The 23,382-nt window shown below is 42.3% G+C and overlaps 1 protein-coding gene across 1 annotated transcript; it reads right to left on the bottom strand.

The window, feature by feature from the left end:
- Window positions 1-7,850: 7,850 nt before the first annotated feature.
- opn4a (opsin 4a (melanopsin)) lies at window positions 7,851-22,457 on the bottom strand. The gene is made up of 11 exons (XM_084562229.1): window positions 21,622-22,457; window positions 17,005-17,147; window positions 16,166-16,299; window positions 15,353-15,556; window positions 12,881-13,052; window positions 12,571-12,747; window positions 11,404-11,511; window positions 10,706-10,901; window positions 10,450-10,614; window positions 9,344-9,403; window positions 7,851-8,442 (listed from the first exon to the last, which is right to left on the bottom strand). The coding sequence occupies exons 1-11, from the start codon at window positions 21,961-21,963 to the stop codon at window positions 8,278-8,280; spliced, it is 1,866 nt and encodes a 621-aa protein (XP_084418355.1). The 5' UTR covers window positions 21,964-22,457; the 3' UTR covers window positions 7,851-8,277.
- Window positions 22,458-23,382: the final 925 nt, after the last annotated feature.

Below are 23,382 nucleotides of genomic sequence, written 5' to 3' on the forward strand. Positions count from 1 at the left end.
TCTTCCAGGCGACTAAAAGATCCTCCAAAAATAAAACCAGATTTCTGAATCAAGCGCCGCAGAAGCTAGAGAGACTGGGGTGGGAGGATGGACAGATGGACGGAGGGCCGAGTCGGCTCTGGAAGAAGACAAACGAGAGAAAGAATAAAACGGGTGAAACCAAAAAGAAAGAAGAGAAAGAGTGGAAGCAGCTGAGAGGAGAAAGAAGAAGACCTGCCTGCTCTGAAGAGATGAAGTGACAGCCTAAGAATAGACAGAGATAGCCCTGTGGCATTGTGGGGGGTGGAGGGGTGAGGCGGGGTGAGGCAGGGCAGAGGGGGGGTTAAAGCGAGGGGGGGGGGGGGGGGTGGACTTATATGGCATGAAAGGGGACACCCGGTATGCCAGGCTCGCCGTGATTCACCAGGGTTAATATAGACCCAGCAGATTCTTCTAGACTCCCCCTCTACCTCCCCCTCTACCTCCCCCTCTTCCTCCCCCTCTTCCTCCCCCATCCCCGCCCAGGGTCTCCCTCGCACCCAATCAGGGGCAACGCCAGGAAACGTCTCATTATCTCGGCGCCGATAAAACAGAATCATAAAGGCCACGAGTGAAGTGTCGGTGATAACTGAAGAAGGTCAGCAGCAGCAGCAGGTTATTACAGACAGGTCACGGGTTCAAATCCCTCCACACGTCTCTGCTGGAGGTCCCTGCAGCAAGGCATCGACCTCGGACCAGCGCCGACTGATCAGAGACCTGTATGTAAGGCAGAGAGAACCTATAGATACAACCTCCAAGACTCTGACAGAAGGTTGTTTAGTCAGGGATCATCTCTCTGATCAAACATCTGAGAGTGAAATGAAGCAGGGATGTTAGATCATAGATCATATCCCAGGCTGCAGGAGGATTACCCATGATGCTCTACACACCTGTCTTCTGATTTCTACTCTCTCGTCCCCTGGTCCAAGGCTCTGTGAATAATAATAACTGAATAACTCCAGAGTGTCCTCAGGTCAGCTGTTCTCCTTCTAGTTCCTCATCGTTCCTGTGTCTTTGGTTTTGTGCAGATGTTTTAAATCCAACCAGAGACTGAGATCTCTAACCAGAGGACGTCATTAGACCAAACCTGCTGCATTCTGGGAGATAAAACTGCAGGTTTTGTCAGTGGAGTCTGGTGCAGTGATAAAAGAGATCCACTAGTTGTCAGGAAGGATTCCCAGAGAGCAGCCAGCCTGGTCAGAAACCAACAGCTGACCGACAGACAGCTGCTCAGACTCTGACCAACTCAATGAATGAACGACCAGGAGGAGGTTGGGGTGGATAGAGGGCGCCGCCATCTTTCTCTGACCTGAACCAAGAGCTGCCAGAGTCTAGAAACCTTTAAACATTTTACATCTGATTTAAAAACAGTCCAATAAATGCTGCTGAACCGTCCTTAATACAGGAAGTCAGTACTTCCAAAATAAAAGCAGCATGTCTCCAGTCACGGCTGGAGACATTTTTTACAGTGTATTAGTGTCACTAATGAAGTGTTCTGGATCTGGATCTGCTCCAACACGGCCTACGAGTCAAATAAGAGGCTCAGGATCAAACAATCAGCTGCTCAGTGTTTAACGTTTCTTCTAACTGCAGATCTCTGTTGGTCCATGTTACCACCACTGTCCCTGTTCATGTGTGTGATATGTCAGAGCTCTGATCCCAGAACAGCCCGCTGTGCTCAGCCTCTTATATCACCGGCTAAGTTTAGACGCCTTTGTGCCAGAGAGGAATCCGTCGTCCGCTGATCTGCAACAGCTCCACAGAGCTCTTCATGTTCAGTCAGGCTGGACGTGACAGGTTCAATTCACCAGGAGCTAACGGCGCTAAGTTTATACTTTAACCAGGAAGAGTGGCCGTTAGTCGCTGCTCATCTTTAAAGGTTTATGTGTCGTATTAGAACCAGTGGGATTACAGCTGAGAACCACTGACAGATAAAACAGATGAGACAGGTGGTCTAACAAAGTCTAGTCTGTCTGTTTGGGTTAATACTAGAATAATATAAAAGACTGAGCTCTGAACACGACTGAGTCTCTAGTCAGGAGGACAACGATGTCTGTGACAGCCACTCATAGATCACAGCCCTCCATCTCTACTATCACTGAGTTTACACTAGAAATGAGTTGGTGCAACATAAAAATAAAGATATAGGAATAAAGAGCTGCTTAACAATTCATTGGTCCATCAATGAGGACAAGCCAGGGAACTGAACCACGCCTCAAGTGTTCATTGGGTTCTTTGTCGACTTTCAGGATGTTTTGAGTCGTTTTTATGAAGAAATGTTTTAGTTGTTGTACTAAGAAGCTTTTAGTTTGAAGCTGTGGGTAAAACATTAACATCAGCCAATGTTCATTTTAATAAGTTGATAATAATTATCTTTTGTTTTGTTTCTAGTTGCCTCCTTTTAAACCTAACGAGTTCATTCTCATGTCGTACTGTTTCTTTGAATTCCTTGTTGCTGTGAAGACTATATCTTCATCTCTAATGATCACGTTATTGATTGTAATTAACTAAATTAAACTGTTAATCACATTATGTTCTCTATTAAGGCTGACCTCTTTCTCATCACTGTTTCACTGGTCAAATCATTCAGAGCATCTCAAACATCAGTTCCTTTTTATATTTAATGGAAATTATAACAAGTCAGGATTCAGTCACCATATCTTTGAACTCGTCTGAATTTCAGTTTCAGATTCCTTTGATTAAAGTGGACGTGTAATATCTTTGAACACAACATGGTTCAGGTTTGGTGGTGATTTGGTTGAGTTTAGCTAACAGTTAATTAGCTATAGCTTTAGCTTATGGTTTACTCTTTAAACAGAAACTCAGGAAGATGCAGAGCCTGGAGACGCTAATGGAGATGCTAATGGAGATGCTAATGGATATGCTAATTGCTAACATGTAGTGTGTATAGTTTGTGTAGATTGTAATGTAGAGTGTAGTGTGTAGTATAGTGTGTAGTGTGTAGTATAGTGTGTAGTATAATGTATAGTGTGTAGTATAGTGTGTAGTGTAGTGTGTAGTGTGTAGTATAGTGTGTAGTATAATGTATAGTGTGTAGTATAGTGTGTAGTGTAGTGTGTAGTGTGTAGTATAGTGTGTAGTGTGTAGTATAGTGTGTAGTATAGTGTGTAGTATAATGTATAGTGTGTAGTATAGTGTGTAGTATAGTGTGTAGTTTGTAGTATAATGTATAGTGTGTAGTATAGTGTGTAGTGTGTAGTGTAGTGTGTAGTGTGTAGTATAGTGTGTAGTATAGTGTGTAGTTTGTAGTGGTTCCATTTATCCATAAAGTTTCTAAAATACTATTATTCTCTTAATATATATATATATATACGTGTGTGTGTGTGTGTGTGTGTGTGTGTGTGTGTCTTAAGCTCCTCCCCCAGCTCCTCTAAATAACCTGAATATTAATGAACTCACTTCTTCTCCTGAGCAGGTGATGATCCGCTGACTCCGCCCACCTGCCGCTTCCTCTTAGCTCCGCCCCGCTGGGCCGCTCCGTGCAGCGAACCGAGTGAACACGCTGAAAATAAAACGAGGCCGACATGTCAGAGGTTGAAGCCGGAGAAGAGCGTCGCTCTGCCGGGCAACAGGCTGCGGCTTCACCGGGGGAGAGCTGCCGCCATGACCCGGCCTCCAGAGCTGAGAGCCGGGGAGCGGAGCCACCTGTTGCCGGCTGGTGTTGGCGAGGACGATGATGATGATGAAGATGAAGGGATTACACAGCAGAGGCCAGAACCTGACCGGAAGTAGATGGAAAGGTGGATAACTCACCTGCTGAGTCTGTCCGTCACCGACCGACCGGAACGGCCTGCGGTGATCCGGGGATCCTGCTCGGTCCCCGGCCCGGCGGAGAGGGAGTCCCGGGATGGAGGAGGGGGAAGAGGGGGGAGGAGGGGGAGGAGGGGGAGTTAACAGCGGATTTTGATTAGCTGGGTTTTTATTTAAAGAGGCAGGAGTCAGTTTGTTTCCTCACACCTGGAGAACAGCTGATGAACTAAAGTAATAAAACCATCCACTGTTAGTAGCCTAATGTTATTTAGCTTCATTACAGTAAAATAATTCTCTCTCTGCTGTCAGTAAATAAATAAATGGAGGCAAATTTGATCTCATCTGACAAAATGTAATATTAAGGATGTCTGTTAGTACTTAGGAATTAATTTTTAATAAAGTACAGTCATAAAAGTAGTTGTTTTTCTTTCTGTTTTCACAAACAAACCTAATTAATACTTTTCAGAAAAATGCGGTTAACATTCCATGTTACATACATCCTGTATAAATCTGGGTCACATGTATAATTTAAGAAAGGTTCTTCCTCTCGGTGCTGATGGACGGAGGAGCAGACGGAGGAGCAGACGGAGGAGCAGACGGAGGCGTTTCACAGTGAATAATATTTATTTAGAAAAATAAACACTGAGATCAAGAGATTAACAAACCTACAATAAGTCACCCTGTGCTTCTCAAACATTATTCTTTAACAACAGAAACCTGGTTACACAAGATGTAATATATCAAACATTTACATTTCACATCATTAATTAGTGTTGGCGTCACTGATTTCTTATTGTTCTGCAGAAACATTAGAAATAAACTACACACTGAGGAGGTTTGTGTCGCTGCAGGTCTCAGAGAGAAAGTTTAAAAGTCTGAAGATATGGAATTTATAAATCCATGTACGGAACCAGCGCTGCGATAACTGACCTCACCCTTTAACACCTGAACTACAGCAACTAACACTGTTTAACCAAAACCTAAACGGGCCAGATGAAGCTGCTGTCATTGCTAATATGCTATCTTCCATCACCTTTAGCTAACAGCTCAAGTTAGCTAAAGTGAATTGTTTGAATTGGAGATTGCTTTATTTTGATTTGGCTGAAAGCTGCGATTTTGTTAAGTTAAGCTAGTTAACATTTTGGTTTTAAAGTTAGCTAACAAACTAGCTTAGTCCAATTAGTTCAACTAGTAGCTTAAATGACCTCAGATTTTTAAGCTAGCAACACTTGCTGTACTCTTTAGCTAACCGTTTAGTTTCTAACAGTCAGCACGTGTTAGGAGCATACCTGTCAAGTTTTGGATTTAGAAATAAGGGAAATTTTCCGGCGCCCGCCGCAAGCAGTCCCACCACCCCAACCAAGCTCCAGTATCCCTTATATCAGGGGTGCCCACATTTTTCTGGCTTGCGTGCTACTTTTACAATGACCAAGTCAAAGTGATCTACCCGTATATATATATATATATATATATATATATACACACACATTTTTTTTTAATTGTCATATTAATAGTTGTTACAGTGTTAACAACACCATCTTTGTTTTTATTTTTATCAAGAAAAATTGGTGCACTGCACCTTTACAAAAATAGCGCTGTCTCTTTAAGAAAGACGGTAGTCTGGAGTTGTGCGTGGCTGTGGATGTGTGCCTCTGAACTGAGGGCATGTTGCAACTATAAAGTAAAAATAAAGATGATGGTTTGTCTTGCTGTTTGTTTTGGAGTTGCAATGGATGCATGTTTTAGACTAACATCAAAAAAAAAAAAAAAAAAAAAAAATTCAATGGCACGCGATCTACCCGCACTACCATCGCGATCTACAGTACCTGTCGTATGCTACTGCAGGTGGCAGTTATCGCGAGGCTAGTGACAGAGCTCAGATTGGGAATATTTTTATTTTATTTTTTTACTCCGCCCGGGCCCGGGGTATTATTATTTTTTAATAACGCATGTTAAAATACGGGAGATTTACGGGAAAATACTAATACGGGAGGACGGCGGGAAAGAAGGGTAAAATACGGGACTTTCCCGGCCAAAACGGGATACTTGACAGGTATGGTTAGGAGGTTATGCTAACCAACAAATCAATTCACACATTACCTACACATTCCGTTAGCAATTAGCTTCTTAGTTTCACTTGCTAAGAGTTCAGTTTAGTTAGCAGCTACAATGATTTAGTTTTGTTGTTTTGTTGTTGGTCAACCGTTCAGTTAAGTCGCTGAGTTATTTGATAGAAACAAAGAACTTGACTCAAACCAACATGTCTGCGTTACAATAAATAGTTATGTCCCTTTTACAAACACCAACAACGTCACCATCACATTCCACAACACTGCCCTTCAGCAAAATACACCTTAAATATGTAATTAAGAAATTAACACAAACAGATGAACAAATCGAACAACGGCAGCACGATGGGATGAAACCTTTAAAAACACACAATATTTAACAATATCTGGTTTCTTAACCAAAGTGCTTCTGCAGGCAGCGTTCAAGATCCAATGAGAACAAACAGAGAGAGACAGTTTGAGTCGGTTGTTGTTGATGATAAAATACATTTGCTCAGCTAGCATAGCTGTTTGACTGCTAGCTAACATAGCAGCTTTATTGTTTACCAGCTGTATGTTTTTACTTTTAAAGAAAATGAATACTGTGAACGTACTAGTTGTTAGTAGCACTTGTTTACTGTTAGCTAGTTAGCTTGAGATGCTAACATTTGGATCTTATGTTAGAGCTTATAAATGTACCATTGATGTGTTTATCAGGTATTTAGCTAATGGTCGACTGGAAGGCGTTTGGTTTTCCAACTAAAATGAAGGTTTATTTTAGTTTCACAAAACCCGAAAAACTGTCAAACTGTCACGTCACTCAGCTGGAAAACACAGATAAAGAAACCCAGAGAAACAGGTAACGAGAACACAAACCACAGGGTTTATAGAAGAATCACAAAAATCCATCGTCTCATATTAATACTTTTCCCTGAAAGGTGGGGAAGAGGTCGTACCAGATGTCCTATGGATTCAAATTAAAAAGCTTGTTTGACTTCAGGACGATAAACTCGACCAGTTTCACATTCCAGAGTCAGAATCATTGATTGGACCTCAGCAGAGAACACTGTGTTGGTGTTCAGAGCTTCTTTGTACTTTTATTAATCTTTTAAAGAGCAACTTAAAACCAAATACACATTTCCGGTCGTTTGATTCTATATTATCTAAAGTACTAGCAGTAATTCTGTCTTCTAGGTACGAGACAGCGTCATGTTCAAGCAGAAATCAACTGTCACTCAACTTTTCTACTCTATTTCTAGCTTCATAATTTAATTAATATCAAATATATGTTTTAAATCTGTGCCACTGAGCTTGTTTGTTGTTTGGTTGGTTGGTCCAGTAAAGAAAACAGACATGTGTAATGTTTGAAAAACTAGGAATATTCTCATGTTCTTGGAAATTACATAGAGATCACATTAGAATTACGGTGCTGCTTAAAAATATCTGCATCCTTTAGTTACTAAAATTATTTGAATCATCAGGGGTTTGTCACACAAGTCCTGAAAGTACAAAGATGAACCCAATGAACACATGGAACAGAAACATCAGACTAAAATGAGCCAATATTACATATCATGTCCTCCTTGTGTCCAGTATCTGCTGTGACCTCCTTGTAACTAAATGTTTCTGGTAACTGCTGATCAGTGGTCTACAGCAGCTTGGAGGAATTTTAGCCCATTCCTCAGAACAGAACCACTTCAGTTCTGAGATGTTGGTGGGTTTCCTCACATCAACTGCTTGCTTCAGGTCCTTCCACAACATTTCTGTTGGATTAAGGTCAGGACTTTGACTTGGCCGTTCCTAAACATTCATCTTGTTCTTCTTTAACCGTTCTTTTGTAGAACCACTTGTGTTCTTGGGCTCGTTGTCTTGCTTCATGACCCAGAAACCCGCTGACTAAACAGTTTTTTCTAACAGGCTGTAAACATGTTTTCAAAATGGCGACTTGGCTCCATGTTCTTCTAGTGGACTTTAGAGGAACTGCAGGTTTCAGAGAGAGTCTGAACTGAACTGTTTGGTAACACATATAAAGTGTTACCAAACAGTTGAATTAATGTTTTTGGTTCTAAAAATCCATTTTAACATGGAGGTCTAAGAGGACTGAATCACTGTTTTCTCCCATGACGTTCACCTTGTTATACCTTGGAGGGCGATGTATTATTGGTTTGTTTACCTGGTGTTAAATTGCTCTTTAAGAAGTTATTTCATAGGTTGAAAAAGTCTGAAGCATGTTCTCCAAGCATGAGAATCTCCATATAAGTCTATAAAAACAAAATCAAAAAGCTCGGAGAGCGTTGGAGAAATCTTCTGGAAATATACGAGGTATAAAATTTTAAATCTACTCCTATGACGGCTTCGTTTGTTTCTGAGCTTCAGGTCAGCTCAGAGTTTCTAAATATCTGACAGTCACATGACGGCGGGGCGGGAGGAGGGCGTGGCTCTACCCTGGCCCCGCCCCCGTGCTGCCGTTGGTCGTCTTGGGTCGGGTTGTGCGGGAACCATTTCGCCCAATTGGAAGGAAGGGGCTGGTCTCAGAGGTGATGACGATGCTCGGGATTCGACCAATCGCGCCTCTCATCATGTGTCCATCTGTGAAATCTCCGCTCTGTGAAAACACAATTATTACGTCCAGACTTTTATATTATCTGTCCAAAACACATGGAAAACTAACGAAACAGCTTTACGTCTATAAGGAGACACAAAAAAATACAAACTACAACAAATGCAAAGAGACAAAAAGAAGCACAAAGCAACGCCAAGTACTACAAAACTACCGGAGAAAGACACTAAACATAGATAATGACCAAAAAATACACAAAACATCTACGAAGAAATGTGAAGTATCTAAAAGAGACGCAAAATTACCACAAAAGACATAAAGAACACACAAAATAAAGTTTATACTATGTTCAGTGAAACATAAAACCACAACAAAGAGATGCAAAACTACCAGAAAAAGACTCACAATAAAGATGACAGCTTGGAAAATTACCAGAAACTAAACAACAGCACAGCAAAAAGATTCAAAACTACCATTAAGAGGCAGAAAACAGCTACGAAGAAATGTAGAAAGGCTACGAGGACACACAAGACAACCAGAAAGCAAAAAACAAAACAGAAAAACAGACCATAGAGAAATGCACATTTTCTAAAAACGATGCAAAAGGACCACAAAGACACAAGCTGACTATAAAACTCCATCAAACAACCACAAAGAGATGAAAGACGAGTTAGAGAGATACGAAGCAACACAAAACTACCACGAGACACAAAGAGACACAAATCAAGTTAATGATATAAATGACAATAATGAGATGCAAAACTACTACAAAGAAATGACCACAAAGAGACTCAGTGAATGCAGAGGGATAGAAAACAACCACAAAGACACAAAAAGGGACTCGACTGTGGAGACCTTTTGGTTTGCATCTTACAAAAACAGTAAACATTGAACATTTCACCCATTTAAACTTTTGTCTCAAATAAATAAACTGGACAGGACTCACGTTTGGGATGCTGCTGCGTTCACTGACTCCTGCCATGGAGAGATCAGCGTCAAAGGATGTCTGCAAGAAGAAAGAAGAAGAAAGACGCCGTTCAGCCGTCACCACAAAACATCCTGGATTTCATTATGAGCTGATACAGAGGAAAAGAATGTCTCTGCATCAACCAATCAGAGACATCTAAACTAATCAGAGTCCCGCCCACATGATCTGATTGGCCTGTCAGGTCTTTGCTGTCCTCCAGAGTCCATACTTTAGAGTCTAACTGGTCAAGTCTGAACCACCAAGTCCAAAGTTCACGTCCCAGGTCTTGATAAACTGTCCACCTTTCTCTCCAGGTGGGGGACGTTCAGGCTGATTCCAGGCTACGATTGGTGGACTTTAAACCAATAAAGTTGAATATTATCAGAAGGTTGTTTTGACTTTAAACTGAGGACCTTAAAGAGACGGTCTTCTGCTCTGGATTATTTCTTTGGGTGTGTTTTAATTTGATCATTTGAAGCTTATTAAGTTTGGACTTTTTAGACTGACTGGACCAGAATCAGTTCAACAGAGAGAGTCCAGACCAGTCTGGTTTCCAAGCTAATGATGTCCATCTTCATGTACAGTGTACGGGCTGGAAGCTGAGATCAGATATAGAATTTAAAACTTCATTTGACTATGAGGCACTGCTGGGATTTGAACCCAGGATCTCCTGTTTACTAGACAGGTGCTTTGACCAACTAAGCCACAGCCCCTCTCAGATGTTGCTCCTTGATGGCAACATGTCTCCAGTTCTTCCTATTGTACAAAAATGAAGCCAAACTGTTGCTGAAACAGGCGCTGCCATCTTGGTTTAGAGATGCTGGTTTGACTCAGAGGACGTTTCTCAAGCATGATCTCAAACTTCAGACTTGGAGGACAGGACGACACGGTACAGTCATTCTGTAATCAAAAGTCCACCCCACCTATGCGTTCTGATTGGCCAGCACATCTCTGGACCAGAATCCGTTGCTAACGGGGAGACTCCAGACCAAGATTGTCGTTGCCCCCAAAATCATTTAGGTTTGGCAGAAGTTGGTTTTTAGTGAATTCTCAGATAAGTCTTTAACCTTTTTCTGCCAGTTTACCTTTTCAAAGATGCCCGAGTCGTGGCTCTTCATCTTGGATTTGAAGCTGGACGAGGGTTTGAAGTCGGGCAGCTCGGCGGTGTCTCTGCTGATGTCACAGGAGACCTGGCGGCTGGCCGGTCTGGAGCTCATACTGGACAGGTCGGCCTCGGTGTCTGTCAGACCCTGCAGAGACACCAGAGGTAAGACACAAACACAACTAGACCACTTCACAGGTTCTCTAATCTCCTGGTTCACATGACGGCTAGAAGCTCACCGATTCGCTGTCGGAGGCGGAGGACAGGCGTGACTTGGTGGTGCTGTGCCTCCTGAACTGGCTGCTGATGTCCGACGTCTGGCTGGTCACCGTGGAGCGCCGAGTCGACATGAAGCTGCTGCTGGCTGAGCGAAGGTCGCGTGGATGAACACACAGTAAGACGCCCATGAAGGGGATGTACTTGGCCAACGCTATCCTGCACAGAGAGATTAGGAGTTCACAAAGAAAATAAAAAATAAAATGTGTCTCCACATGCGTCCCCAGCCAGCACTTGAGATCTGATCTCAGTTTGTGTGTCTGTAAATGAGCAGCGCCATCATGTGGTCAAGATGGAAAGACTCTAACATGTTAAGATCTGATTGATTTCCTGAGTTGATTCTAGTTCAGATTAGTTTCTAGTTTAGTTTGGTTCTCAGTTCCAAGGCCTGTTTAACCTGGACACTAGAGACCAGATCAGTGTTCACACCTGGACCTGTGTTCACACCTGGACCTGTTTATCCTGGACTCTAGAGACCAGATCAGTGTTCACACCTGGACCTGTTTATCCTGGACTCTAGAGACCAGATCAGTGTTCACACCTGGACCTGTTTAACCTGGACTCTAGAGACCAGATCAGTGTTCACACCTGGACCTGTTTAACCTGGACTCTAGAGACCAGATCAGTGTTCACACCTGGACTTGAAGCTGCAGCTGGTTACCTGTACTTTGGGTGTGTGATGGCGTAAATGATGGGGTTGTGGATGGCTGAGGCTTTAGCGATGACGGCCGGCACCGAGTTCATGTAGGGAGTCAACATGTCTGCGTATCTGCAGGAGAAACAAACACAGCGGGAACACGGTTAGCAACCAGAACCAGAATCAGAAACTCAACTGGTCAGACCCCGGGAGCAGTTTATCCAAGTCTTTCTTTAACATCTTAATCCTTAGCGTGCTGGTAGTTCAACCTTTGGACATTTTATTTAGCCTGGACATCATCACATTCTACCATTGTGATCATTATACAATCCAGAAGAAGATTGAGATTTCCTCCATGTTGTTCACACATGGAACTCCCCAGGGAAACCAGTCACCAAGGCATGCTACATAGCAATGCTAAGCTAACTTTCACTACTAGATGACTGTATTGGGTTTATTATCTGTAGTACCACCATTAGACCACTAGATGGAGGTAAAGGACTCAGATTCAGTCACGCTAGTCACCATGTGGTGCATAGTTGATGGAGAATTGTGTCAACGAGCTGACAACTTATATAAACACAGATGTTGGATTGATGCCCTGTAAGACTTAACAATGTATTTTTTTGTTATTGGCATTATTTACCTCATACATGGCAACAACTTGTTGTTGTTCAGCATTTTATAATGTTGTCTATGGCAAACCCGTATTCCCACATGCTCACTGAAACCATGGTGGTTGGTTTATTTTCACCATTTTAAGCAAAAATGCCCAAATTAAATTCTTAAATGTGTTTATTTTCTATCGTCTATCTGTGTTGTGTTTTCTATGATGGGAAACTCAGTGTTTTTATATTTTTGGCAAATAATCTGAGGGGAAAAAAAGTACTTTGCATATTTTGTTATTTTATAGGCTGTGCAATCAATCCATTATTTCAAAATATATTAGATGAATAGGTATATCATTTAATATGTTGTTAGACAACTTTACATAGAATGAACTCAGAAGCAGTTACCCATAATCCGGCCTTGTCATTTTGTATTTATTTCAGTACTAACAAGTCTTAGAGCAGCATCTAGTGGACATCAGAGGAATTTTTTTAACATTTAGTTTTAGTGTTTTGTTGATTTAAAACGTGACCCCTATTACGACAAAGTAGAAGTGAAAGAGCATTTGTTTCAGGATTTTACCCGGCGAAGGCGGTGAGGGCGACGGCGGAGTACGGTGACCAGGAGATGACGTAGAGCAGGATGACGATCAGAGCGATCTTTGCCATCTTCCACTCGTTCTGCAGCCGGTGGAAACTCTTCACCGAGTCACGGGAGTTGCTGTGACTGTGGATGCTGCCATTTATCTTCCCCACCGCCCTGGAGACACAAAACGCTAACGCTACTTTAAAGTGTCCTAGCCTCGTTTACATAAAATAAACTTCAAAACAATAAAACACATCTTGGTCAGAACTTTAAAATTCTGAATTTGGATGAAAGACGTTGAACTGACTGGTTGGTGTTGCGGATGGCGCGGAAGATAAAGACGTAGCAGTAAATGATGATGAAGAGCGGCAGGAAGAAGACGAAGATGAAGAGCAGCATGGTGTATGCTCGCACCGACGGGGTGAAGGTCATGTAGTCCCAGGTACAGGATGTCAACAGGCCCTCTGGGACGTAGGCACCTGGTGAACGAGAGGCATCAACGCAAAGAGTTTAGTGTCCGTGAGGCTCTGAATGTGACATCAGTTAATATTCATCTCTCTGCTTCATTTAGTCTCATGACATGTGTTTCTAAAGTTCATTCAACTGCGTTTCTCTGTTAAAATGTTTCGTTGCCACAACCTGAAGATTATTATATTTAACACATATGAATATATTTCTTCTCAGTTTACATGAAACTAGAGTAAACTAGAGATGTTGAAGAACTTTATTTCTCACGGAGAGAACAAACTCTAAACCCTGTTCGCATCTTGAGACTGGAGACTCTGACTGATAATGGTCGTTAGTGCACCATTCACAGGGAAAGAGGACGGGGACAAACAGTCCAAACTTCAACGACAGGTAAGTATCTAACCGTTAATGGACATTAGCTGCACCAGTTTCTAGTTTTTAACAGAAACAAGTCAAGCAAGTTTCGCAGAGTTTCCTATTTAAACCTCAAACTTCCCACCAGTCCCTTAGAACTGAAGAAGTTACTCTGATGAAACGTCTTCTCAAAAACTCTACATGTCCAGTTTCCTCTTTTAACGCTTTTTGGATAAACCATGATCTGGACGACTGAGAACCTTCACAGACAAACAAACTCTAAAGCTTACAATGACTTATGAAGTACAGCTTCCACTTAATTTACACAACTGTTTAGAGCAATAATTCTAATCAATATAACTAATAAATTAAAATGTTTACAAAATAAAATAACAAGACAGAAATGTCAGATAACCACAAGACGACTCAAAATGAACACAAACAGTGGCCACAAAGAGACACAAGAGACAGAAAACAACCACGACAGGATTCAAAATAAAGATAAATATATCCAGACAAATGACAACTAGACAAACAACCACAAACAATCTCAACATAACCTAAGAAAGTAATAACTAAGAGACAGAAAACAACCACAACTACTACACATCTCATCCTCTTTGTGTGTCTTTGTGTCTGGGGTCAACCTTTAACTTCTACATCCAGGGCTTTCTGTTTGTCTCACTGTTTCACTCTTTAGAAAGAATTAGTCTTTTAGTTGAAAAGAACTAACAACAAAACAGAGAAATGTTCTTTCACTTCTTGTGTTCTCATGAGAACATTCAGTCCTGTCACATGTAAAAAGTAGATTTATGTTTTGAACCATTTTCCTTAAGAGGCCGAGGAGGATTTACTGCAGCTCTGTCTCCACATCTTATCCTTCACTTAAAAACATAAAGTCTTCAGAGGAGAATGAGAAGCAGCTGCTACATGGAGGAGGTCAACCTGAACTCATCACTGGGATCATCGGGCAAAATGAAACAGAGAAGATTAAAGTCTGAGATAAAGACGGTGCAGAGGAGAAGTTTAGCTCCTTAAATACAACTGAGTTTGAAGGTGTTGTTCCACTGAGTTCTACACAATATAACTCCATAACATCAGTTACATCTTGGGCTGCGACAATACGTGTTTACATCCAACCCCAGAGACTCTCTCGAGCAGATGCTAATGGTGATGGTGGAGCCTATCCCAGCAGTCCACCCTGGACAGGTCTGAACTTTGAGAAAACATCTTTAAATATGTTGTTAGGAGAACATGTTGGAATAAAAGTGTAATTACTTAGTGGTGAGTTGACCAGAGGATTAACTGACAAATAATAATTATCTGTTGCAGTCACATGGAAGCAGGCGATTCAGAAACAGAGCAGCAGATGTGAAAAATGAAATCCAGATAAAGAAAACCAAACGTACGATTGACTCGTCCTCCAGAGTGTTTTATTTTCTGCTTTCCTCTGAAGTTAAACTCCAACTCCTTTAAAATAAACCGATGGAAACATTCCTTGAACAACGTGCATAGTTTTGACTGTTATGACCAGCGCTTGAGAGACATAACACAAAGTGGAGACCAACGTCAGAGTTACAAAAATAGATTTAGTTTATTTCTATAAGTTACGTTAAAAACACTAAAATGCTCCTGCAGCTAGAGACTACTAAGCCTACCCCGGCCTCTTCAACAATACCATTTACTCTCATCTTTTCAGGTGTGGACGATTAGGCTAATTAAACAACCTGGAAGTATTAACACTGAGTTAACAATGGAAATCAATTAATCGCAATTGATCTGATTAATCTAATTAGCTCTAATGTTCTGGGGCATCTCTTTGACGGGTAAAACCTGTTCAGTCTTGGTTTTAGGGTAATGGTTATTAGTACCCACAATACAACAGGTGTTCCTCATGCTGGACCAGATTAGACAAGGATTCATTATGTCAGTGAAAGGTGTGTTTCTGTGTCCTCACTCCAGCCGAAGAATGGCGGCAGGCTCCAGCCCAGCGAGTAGACCCAGGCCGTCGCGAGGATGAGGAGGGCCCGTTTCCGTGACAACACGCCAATGGAGGTCAGGGGTCGGGTGATGACGAAGTAGCGGTCGACTGCGATCACCGTCAGAGTGATCATGGAGCAAATACCGAAGAGAGCGCCACAGAAAGCGTAGAGCTCACAGCCTGAAAAACACCGAACACAACCAGGAAGAGACTCAAACCAATGAACATAAACCAGAAATTAGGAATCAGGAAAGAGTTCCACATTGGGTTTTTATCTCTTGAAAGGGAATCTGGCTACAAAATCCGACTGATTCCACTACAGGAGGCAACGTACACACAATTCAACCTTTGGACATTTTATTTCTCCTGGACATCATCACATTCTACCATTGTGATCATTATACAATCCAGAAGAAGACTGAGATTTCCTCCATGTTGTTCACACATGTAACTCCCCAGGGAAACCAGTCACCAAGGCATGCTACATATCAATGCTAAGCTAACTTTCACTACGAGATGGCTGTATTGTGTTTATTATCTGTAGTACCATCATTGGACCACTAGATGGAGACAAAGGACCATGTACGAAACTGATACACAGGGCTCAGATTCTGTCAGTCAAGCCACCATGTGGTTCATAGTTGATGGAGAATCATGTGGACAGACTCTAAAGGACCACAGAAGGTAATGCTAGGGGGTTAGCTCCAGCTATGTGATGCTTGGTATCACAGCCCATGGATGCTGTACCTCTGTGGTGTTCTGAGCATGTGCAGTGTGTGCAGTTGGTACCTTTCTCTCCAAAGATCCACCTCTTGTTCATGCTGGTGGTGAAGAAGATGGGTGCCTGAGTGACACACATCAGGAGGTCTGTGATGGCCAGGTTAATGATGAACATGTTGGCCGGAGTCCGCAGGCTGCGACTCCTTCAAGAAAGTCAGAAAATATAGATAAAGAATAAATATGTCTTGAGAATAGTTTCCACATTCCCATACATCATGGTTTATTTGGTGTTTTTCTGTGTTTCTAGTTGCTTAACCTTTGTTATGTGTTAATGAGGTGGGCGGTCCTAAACTAAAAGTAATTTTTCTTCGTCCATATCTGTTTAGATGTTGTTTCTCAGTATTTCCCTGATCTCTGTGACTCCATCTGTTTTTATATTTTTCAAGACGTTTGAAGTCGTTAACAGACACTAACGAGTAAATGGATTATTAGATAAATCTGACAGCAAACGACAAACAAGAGCAGAACACTAAAACAGTTTCTGACGCTGAAGCTTCAGAGGCTGAAGTTTTAGTGGAAAAACGTCCCAGCGTTCTTCAGCTCTAACAGTTAATCAATGGGACGTCCAGGAAGATCAATACCCGCCCCACAAATGGACCAATCAATACGAGTGTAGAACTGGAGGCGCTTCTTCAAAAGAGTTTGTTTCAGACAAAGATGTTTTCTGGAGGATAAAAGACGGAGAGTTCGCTCAATAAAAGGTCGACAGAGGCGACGTGGAAACGTCCCGATCTTCTGTCCTGATTGTTTAGATGCAGCAGCAGAGATTCACAGTTTGTTTGTGTTGTTTAAATTTAAAGTGTAGAACATGAGCATACTTCAGCTTTAAAACAAACCAGGAGGCGTACCGGCTGAAGGCGTAAATGACCAGGAAGTTGCCCACCATGCCGGTGATGCCGATGACCAGGATGACGGAGCCGATGGTGTAGTGGGCGTGGTCGGGCACGTCCACGGTGGGGAAGGGGTAGCGGGCCTCGGGCGCCATCGCCACCTGTTGGAGACGGTTATCAGGGTCACAATAATACTGTTGATGTCTAGAAGCCACCGAGGCTAACAGTTAGCAAGCTAATTAGCAGCACACATAATGTATGAAACGTAGAGACACCACCAGAGGAGGAAAACCATCTTCATCAAATCAACTGTGAGGAGTTATCTCAGGATTCATCAGGATCTCGTTTTAAAGACGTTTTCTTGTTTTAGAAGCTTTTAATATTTTAGCAGCTGATTCTCGAGGCTGAAGACACAAACACAACAGACCCACTAAACGAATAACTGAAACATCACCTGACCTTCATCTCTAGAACCTTGATTTCCTTCCTGTTTGCCTCAGTTATTTTTTCATCCTTTACGTGTTCAAAGCAGCGGTGGTGGGAGACTGACTGAGATTAAAGTCCTTCATCTCAATGATTATTATTCCAGACAGTTAGACTCACACTAATCATCAACTACAGCCCAACGTCCTGTTCAGTTCTGTTTCTAATTAACCTTCTCAGAGCTTCTCTCCTCTCATTGTTCACATCTCTCCATCCTGTCTTCCCGTTGCCACGTTAACAGCATAAATTACTCTGCTGCTGGCAGTAATACCTGGCACCGCTAATCATAGACGGAGGTCAGTTTAAATGTCTCTGGACCTGGGGACAGCAGCGTCTGGACATGAACGTCCTGTGTCTCAGAGAACAAAACCCTCTGAAGGATCAAATGAAGCTCCATCTGAATCTTTCAGGTCAACAGTCGTTACTCACACAGAAGACAAACTCATGATGGAGCTCACCAAGCTCAGGATCAGGGGCCTCCTGGTCCTCTACATGCTGGGGCCCTCAGTACAGACAAACTGATAAAATGAAATGTTGTGTTGTGCAGAGACACAAACAAAGAGACACAACAACCACAAAGAGACACAACAACCACCAACACACAACAACCACAGAGACACATGTATGAACTTAATGTGAATGGAAACTAAATGAATCCGATGAGTTCAGAGTTTCGTCCTCAGACGTCTGGAACTAGAACCCAGGTACCTCTTCATGACGTACGCTAGTTAACGGCCCTGGGCTCCTTTCAGCTCGTTGCCACGGTTACTGAGTTTGATTAAAAACGACAAGTGTGTTAAAGCCACATGTGCATTAAACAGTTTAACACACACACACACACACACATTTGAGCCAATCAGAGAGCAGCATGAAAAGACATCAGACGCTGCAGTTTGTTGTAAATGTTCAGCAGAAATAAACCAACGTGTTGTGACAGAAACTCCTCCACCTCCAGGACACGGTCCACCTCCAGGACACGGTCCACCTCCATCACCTCCAGGACACGGTCCATCTCCAGGACACGGTCCACCTCCATCACCTCCAGGACACGGTCCACCTCCATCACCTCCAGGACACGGTCCACCTCCATCACCTCCAGGACACGGCCCACCTCCAGGACACGGTCCATCTCCAGGACACGGTCCATCTCCAGGACACGGCCCACCTCCAGGACACGGTCCACCAGGACACGGTCCACCTCCATCACCTCCAGGACACGGCCCACCTCCATCACCTCCCACAAACCCACAAACCTGTTAATGCTGGAAACCTGAACTCATGAGAACTGTTCAGGTTGATTTAACAGCTGCAGCTTCTCTGGAAACTATCTGACTCTGTTAAAGGTTTAAACTGAAGAGAGGAGTAGGTTAGAGGAAGAAGAGGAAGAGGAAGAAGAGGAGGAGGAAGTGGAAGAGGAAGGTGAAGAAGAAGAAAATGCAGGTGAAGAAGATGAAGACAAAGAGGAGGAAAAAGACAAGGAAGAAGAGGAAGAAGAAGCAGGTGAAGGAGAAGAGGAAGGTGACGAAGAAAAAGAGGAGGAAGAATAAAAAGATGAAGAAGAAAGAGAAGGAGGAGGATGAGGAAGAAGAGGAGGAAGATAATCTCCCACCAGATGTGTAGATAGTTTTTGTGTCTTTAGTGTTTCCTTGTATTAGTCGTGTTTTTGTGGTGATATTGCGTCGTCTGATTTCAGTTGCGTTGCAGTTTCTCTGTCTTTCTAGCAACGCAGCAACATTTTGTCTTTGTTATGAAAATGTTTCTATCTCATCAGCAACTGACCTGTCCAAAACAGCTGAGTTTGACCCAGAGACACTGTCCTCTATGTCAGGAAGGAGGGAACTAAGGTGAGTTTGTGTGTCTGTAGATCAGCAGCGCCATCATGTGGTCAGTAGAATATTGTACCAGCTGCTGTCTCTAATGGATCTCTACCTACCGCTGGATCAGAACCATCAACAGCTGCTGGTTGACTTGGAGACATGATCCAGATGTTGGAACAAGATGGAAAGACTCTCACATGTTAAGATCTGATTGATTTATGAGACAAAGACTCAGATTAGACCTGAACCCAGGAAGCTTCATCCTCAGAGGAACCAGGTCAGAAACAAACATCTCTGTGACATTAACATGAGCTAATTACAGGCTCATCTACATAAAATATGAGAACATGAGTCTGTTTGAGATCGTATTCAGTCTCTTTGTAAATTGCAGCTGCAGCAGAGAATGTAGTGAAGAGATGAAGTCCTGGATGTGTTGGAGCTGTGGAGGCAGAACTAGAACATGGATGTAAAGTGGATCATGAATCCACTGACTGTTTTAATTATGTAACGTGGCCACGCCCTCTACCTTTTCTATATGCAGCTGACCCACATCACTGTAATTACAGTCTGAATCCTCCTGGACGCCATTAATGGACCTGCTGGTAAATGTTGGGAGGCGTCTGATTTGATGGAGGATCAGCTGATTACAGCTTTCAGTGTTTAATGGCTAGAAGTTGTTTTTCTCCTATGGTTTATGTTTTTATTCTGTAGAGCAACAGAGGAACCAAAGCCTCCGTGTTAAACCAACATGTTTCCATCCTGATACTAAAACTAACCTCTCTCGTTCATGATTAAATTAGACCAATGATTAAAGCTCTGCAGAGTTAAGGGGGCGTGGCCTCTCTGGTAACCTTCAGTAATCATCACCAGGTGAGGAGTTTCCAGGAGGGACAGAAACATGGAGGTAGAAAAACAAGATGAACCAAGATGGAATCAAAGTGGACAGAGATGATGGAGACGTGGAGACATCTTGGTTGTCTTCTAAGACATTCAGGACTGGAGGAGGAGGACATGGAGGAGGACATGGAGGAGGAGGACAAGGAGGAGGACATGGAGGAGGAGGACATGGAGGAGGAGATAGTTCCACTACTCTTCATTTTCTCTTTCCTAATCATCTCATTTTTGCCCACCTTGTTTTTCTTCTTACTTCTTATCCTCCTCTTGTCTTTCTCCTAGCGTCCTAGCCTCTTAGCTAACGGTAGCTCTTCCTGTTTCCTCTTTTGACTTATGAATCCAGACTACTGCCACCTGCTGGCATGAAGAGACGTTTCCTCCCAGGTGTAGTATGTCTTATAATATATTAAAGGTACAAACAAACATGGCCGCCAACGTTCACACTAACAATCAGTCAGTCAGATGATAATAAAACGTGTTCTGAATGCAGGAATCGTGGACACATTAAATGAAACTGTCTGAATATTAAGTCTTCAGAATGTTTCTAAGAAGTAGGCAGGACCAGATTTACAGTACAACACATAAAGACGTCTTCTCACGCCATGAAACGTCAACCACCTGCAGAAAAGAAGCTTTCTGCTCAGAGTCTCCACTCCTGGAGTTTCCTGATGTCAAACATCCAGTGGCGTCTGCAGGTATGTCAGAGTCTACCGCTGAGATTTAATCCAAGCAAACGACAAAAGTCTCAGCTTCATTAAAAAATCAGAAACACGAGTTTATTTCCATTTATCCTGTAAAACCTGTAACTGAGAGCAGGACTCATACAAATTTAGAATAAATATCTGATTCTGTTTCACTATTTATCTTTTATAGCTACTCTTTTTGCTCCTGCTATTTTTTTTATTCTGCATTTTCTGTAAGCTGTTGTGAACTGCAGTTTCCCCATTGCGGGACTAATAAAGGTTTTTCTTATTCTTATTGTTATGTATATGACAGTGTTTAGTTCATCTCTGGACTTTCATCATATTTTCCTGTGTGTTTGTTTGCAGTCAGCTGTGAATTAGGTCATTTCATTGATCAATATGTGGCCCCTGTCCCGTGAGCTCCAATAATGTGTCGGTGATCAATATATTAACAAATCAAATCACTAAACCAAACCTCATAGGAAAAAACGAGTATTTAATAATAATTTGCTTTCTCTTAATAAAATAAATGTAAATAATAAAAAAATGAACGTTAGATGTATTTATATATGTCTCATTCTTTAATTCGGCTCTGCTGAAATCATCATATGTGTGTTTTCTGGTTTCTCATTGGTCTGTTTCAGAGAATAAAACTAAAAAGAGTAAATTAGAGTCAAATAGTCATCTAAATATTAAATTGCCTGTTTTTTCTATGGAGTTTGGTCTGAGTTAAATGACTCAATAAACACGTTCCTTACCGTTGGAAGCTGGAGCTCCACGAGCCGGTACGCATCCACGGCCGAGCCGTTGCTGCTCCACGCGGATGCTGCTGACAGCGCCACGGTCTCCGTGCGGCGCGCGGCCGTGCAGTTCGCCTCGTGGTCACTGCACGAGATGATGCTCTGCCGCGCGGAACGCAGCAGCGCGCTCTTCCCGCCGTCCATCCTCCCTCTCCTCTGAGAGAGAGAGAGAGAGAGAGAGAGAGAGGTTTGATTGACAGCTGGCAGACAGAGACATGAATGAGACACACCTGTGCAGGTAACAGTTTGTAGTTTTAAGTTAATAAATGTATGGAGGCCCTCAGGGGTCAAAACACTCATGAGAAAAGCAAAAACAAAAACTACTTCCTGTTTGTGTCACGTTCTCATTATGCTGCCTTCAAACTCATGAGCTCGTGGTTATGTCACAGGAAGACGTTTAGCATTAAAGCTGTGACATCAGCTGTTAGCAACTGTTAGCAACACAAGGCTAATGGTGCCGAGTCGTCATGGACAGGATTTTTATGGGTACCTGTTGAACAGGTAAAACAAACACATGATTGGTTTAGCATCAATGAAACTTCATGTTGCACTTTTCATAAGCAAATTAGCATCAGGTGTTGTACGCTAGCTTGTGGCTACCTGTCACCACCTTCCATTAAAATTAAGTGCAGCTTGTATGCTGTCTCACCACTGGTGTAAATGTAGCATAACTATTAGCAAGCTAACTAGCGTCTAACTTAAAGCAAGAAATGTAAAGGCATAATAACGACTGAATTACATCATATGTTAGCATCTAGAAGCTACCGAGGCTAATGGTGCACAACAGCACAACAGCTGGTTGTTGACCTGGGGGGAGATGGAAAGTCTGTCACATGTTAAGATCTAATTTATTTGTGACGATAGTTATTTTAGAGACAAATAAGAGAAAGAAAAGGTGCTAAATAAAAACTGACTGTTGTTAAGATAAACTTTAAAGATTCAGTTCTTTACATGGTGGAAAATGAAAAACTAGTGAGAAACGTCGGACGCTCTGAAGTGATTCACCCTGAGACCGAAGAAATCGTAAAAACACGAAGAATCTCAAGCAACCTCTGAACTGTGGAGGTTTAATCTGGACCATCGTTACAGAGACTGACTTCCTGGTGTTGTTGTGTCTCTCTCAGACTGAAAACATCTGGAAGACAGACCAACTCATCACAGCTGGAAACCAGATTCAGAACATTGTGTTCAGTTCAGTTTTATGTGCGAGATTAAAGGAAAAAGTTAAATATATATATTAGACTCGTAAAAGATGAAGGCTCTCCACAGAGTTTCTTTTTATCAGCGTGATCTCAGCGTGGAGGAGACTCTGACCTCAAACCTGCAGCCGCCTCTATTATTTATATAAAACAACAAGACGCAGGTTAGCCTTCAGCTGTTTTAGATAGACGCATATATTATAACATTATCATTATATTATTAATATATAATATTATCTATAATCCTCCATCAGTAGACGAGTCTCAGCGTCTGTCCACAATCTGATTTAATATTTAAATGAGAGTGATGAAGAGGAGAGTCAGTATGATGAAGAAAAGACAGGATGAAATGAAATCTGAGACACAACAACCGCAGAGAGACACAACAACCTCAAAGAGACACAACAACCGCAGAGAGACACAACAACCTCAAAGAGACACAACAACCGCAGAGAGACACAACAACCGCAAAGAGACACAACAACCGCAGAGAGACACAACAACCGCAAAGAGACACAAC

Source organism: Chelon labrosus (assembly GCF_963514085.1).
Source record: "Chelon labrosus genome assembly, chromosome: 15".
NCBI classification, from domain to species: Eukaryota; Metazoa; Chordata; class Actinopteri; order Mugiliformes; family Mugilidae; genus Chelon; species Chelon labrosus.

Bases quoted from the DNA above. Each gene is read 5' to 3' on its own strand.
- opn4a (XM_084562229.1), bottom strand. From the start codon at position 21,963: ATGAGTGTTTTGACCCCTGAGGGCCTCCATACATTTATTAACTTAAAA. The intron at 17,148-21,621 runs GTAAGGAACGTG...CGTCTCCAACAG, and splicing joins TGGAGCTCCAGCTTCCAACG to GTGGCGATGGCGCCCGAGGC. The intron at 15,557-16,165 runs GTACCAACTGCA...GGTGTTTTTCAG, and splicing joins GTGGATCTTTGGAGAGAAAG to GCTGTGAGCTCTACGCTTTC.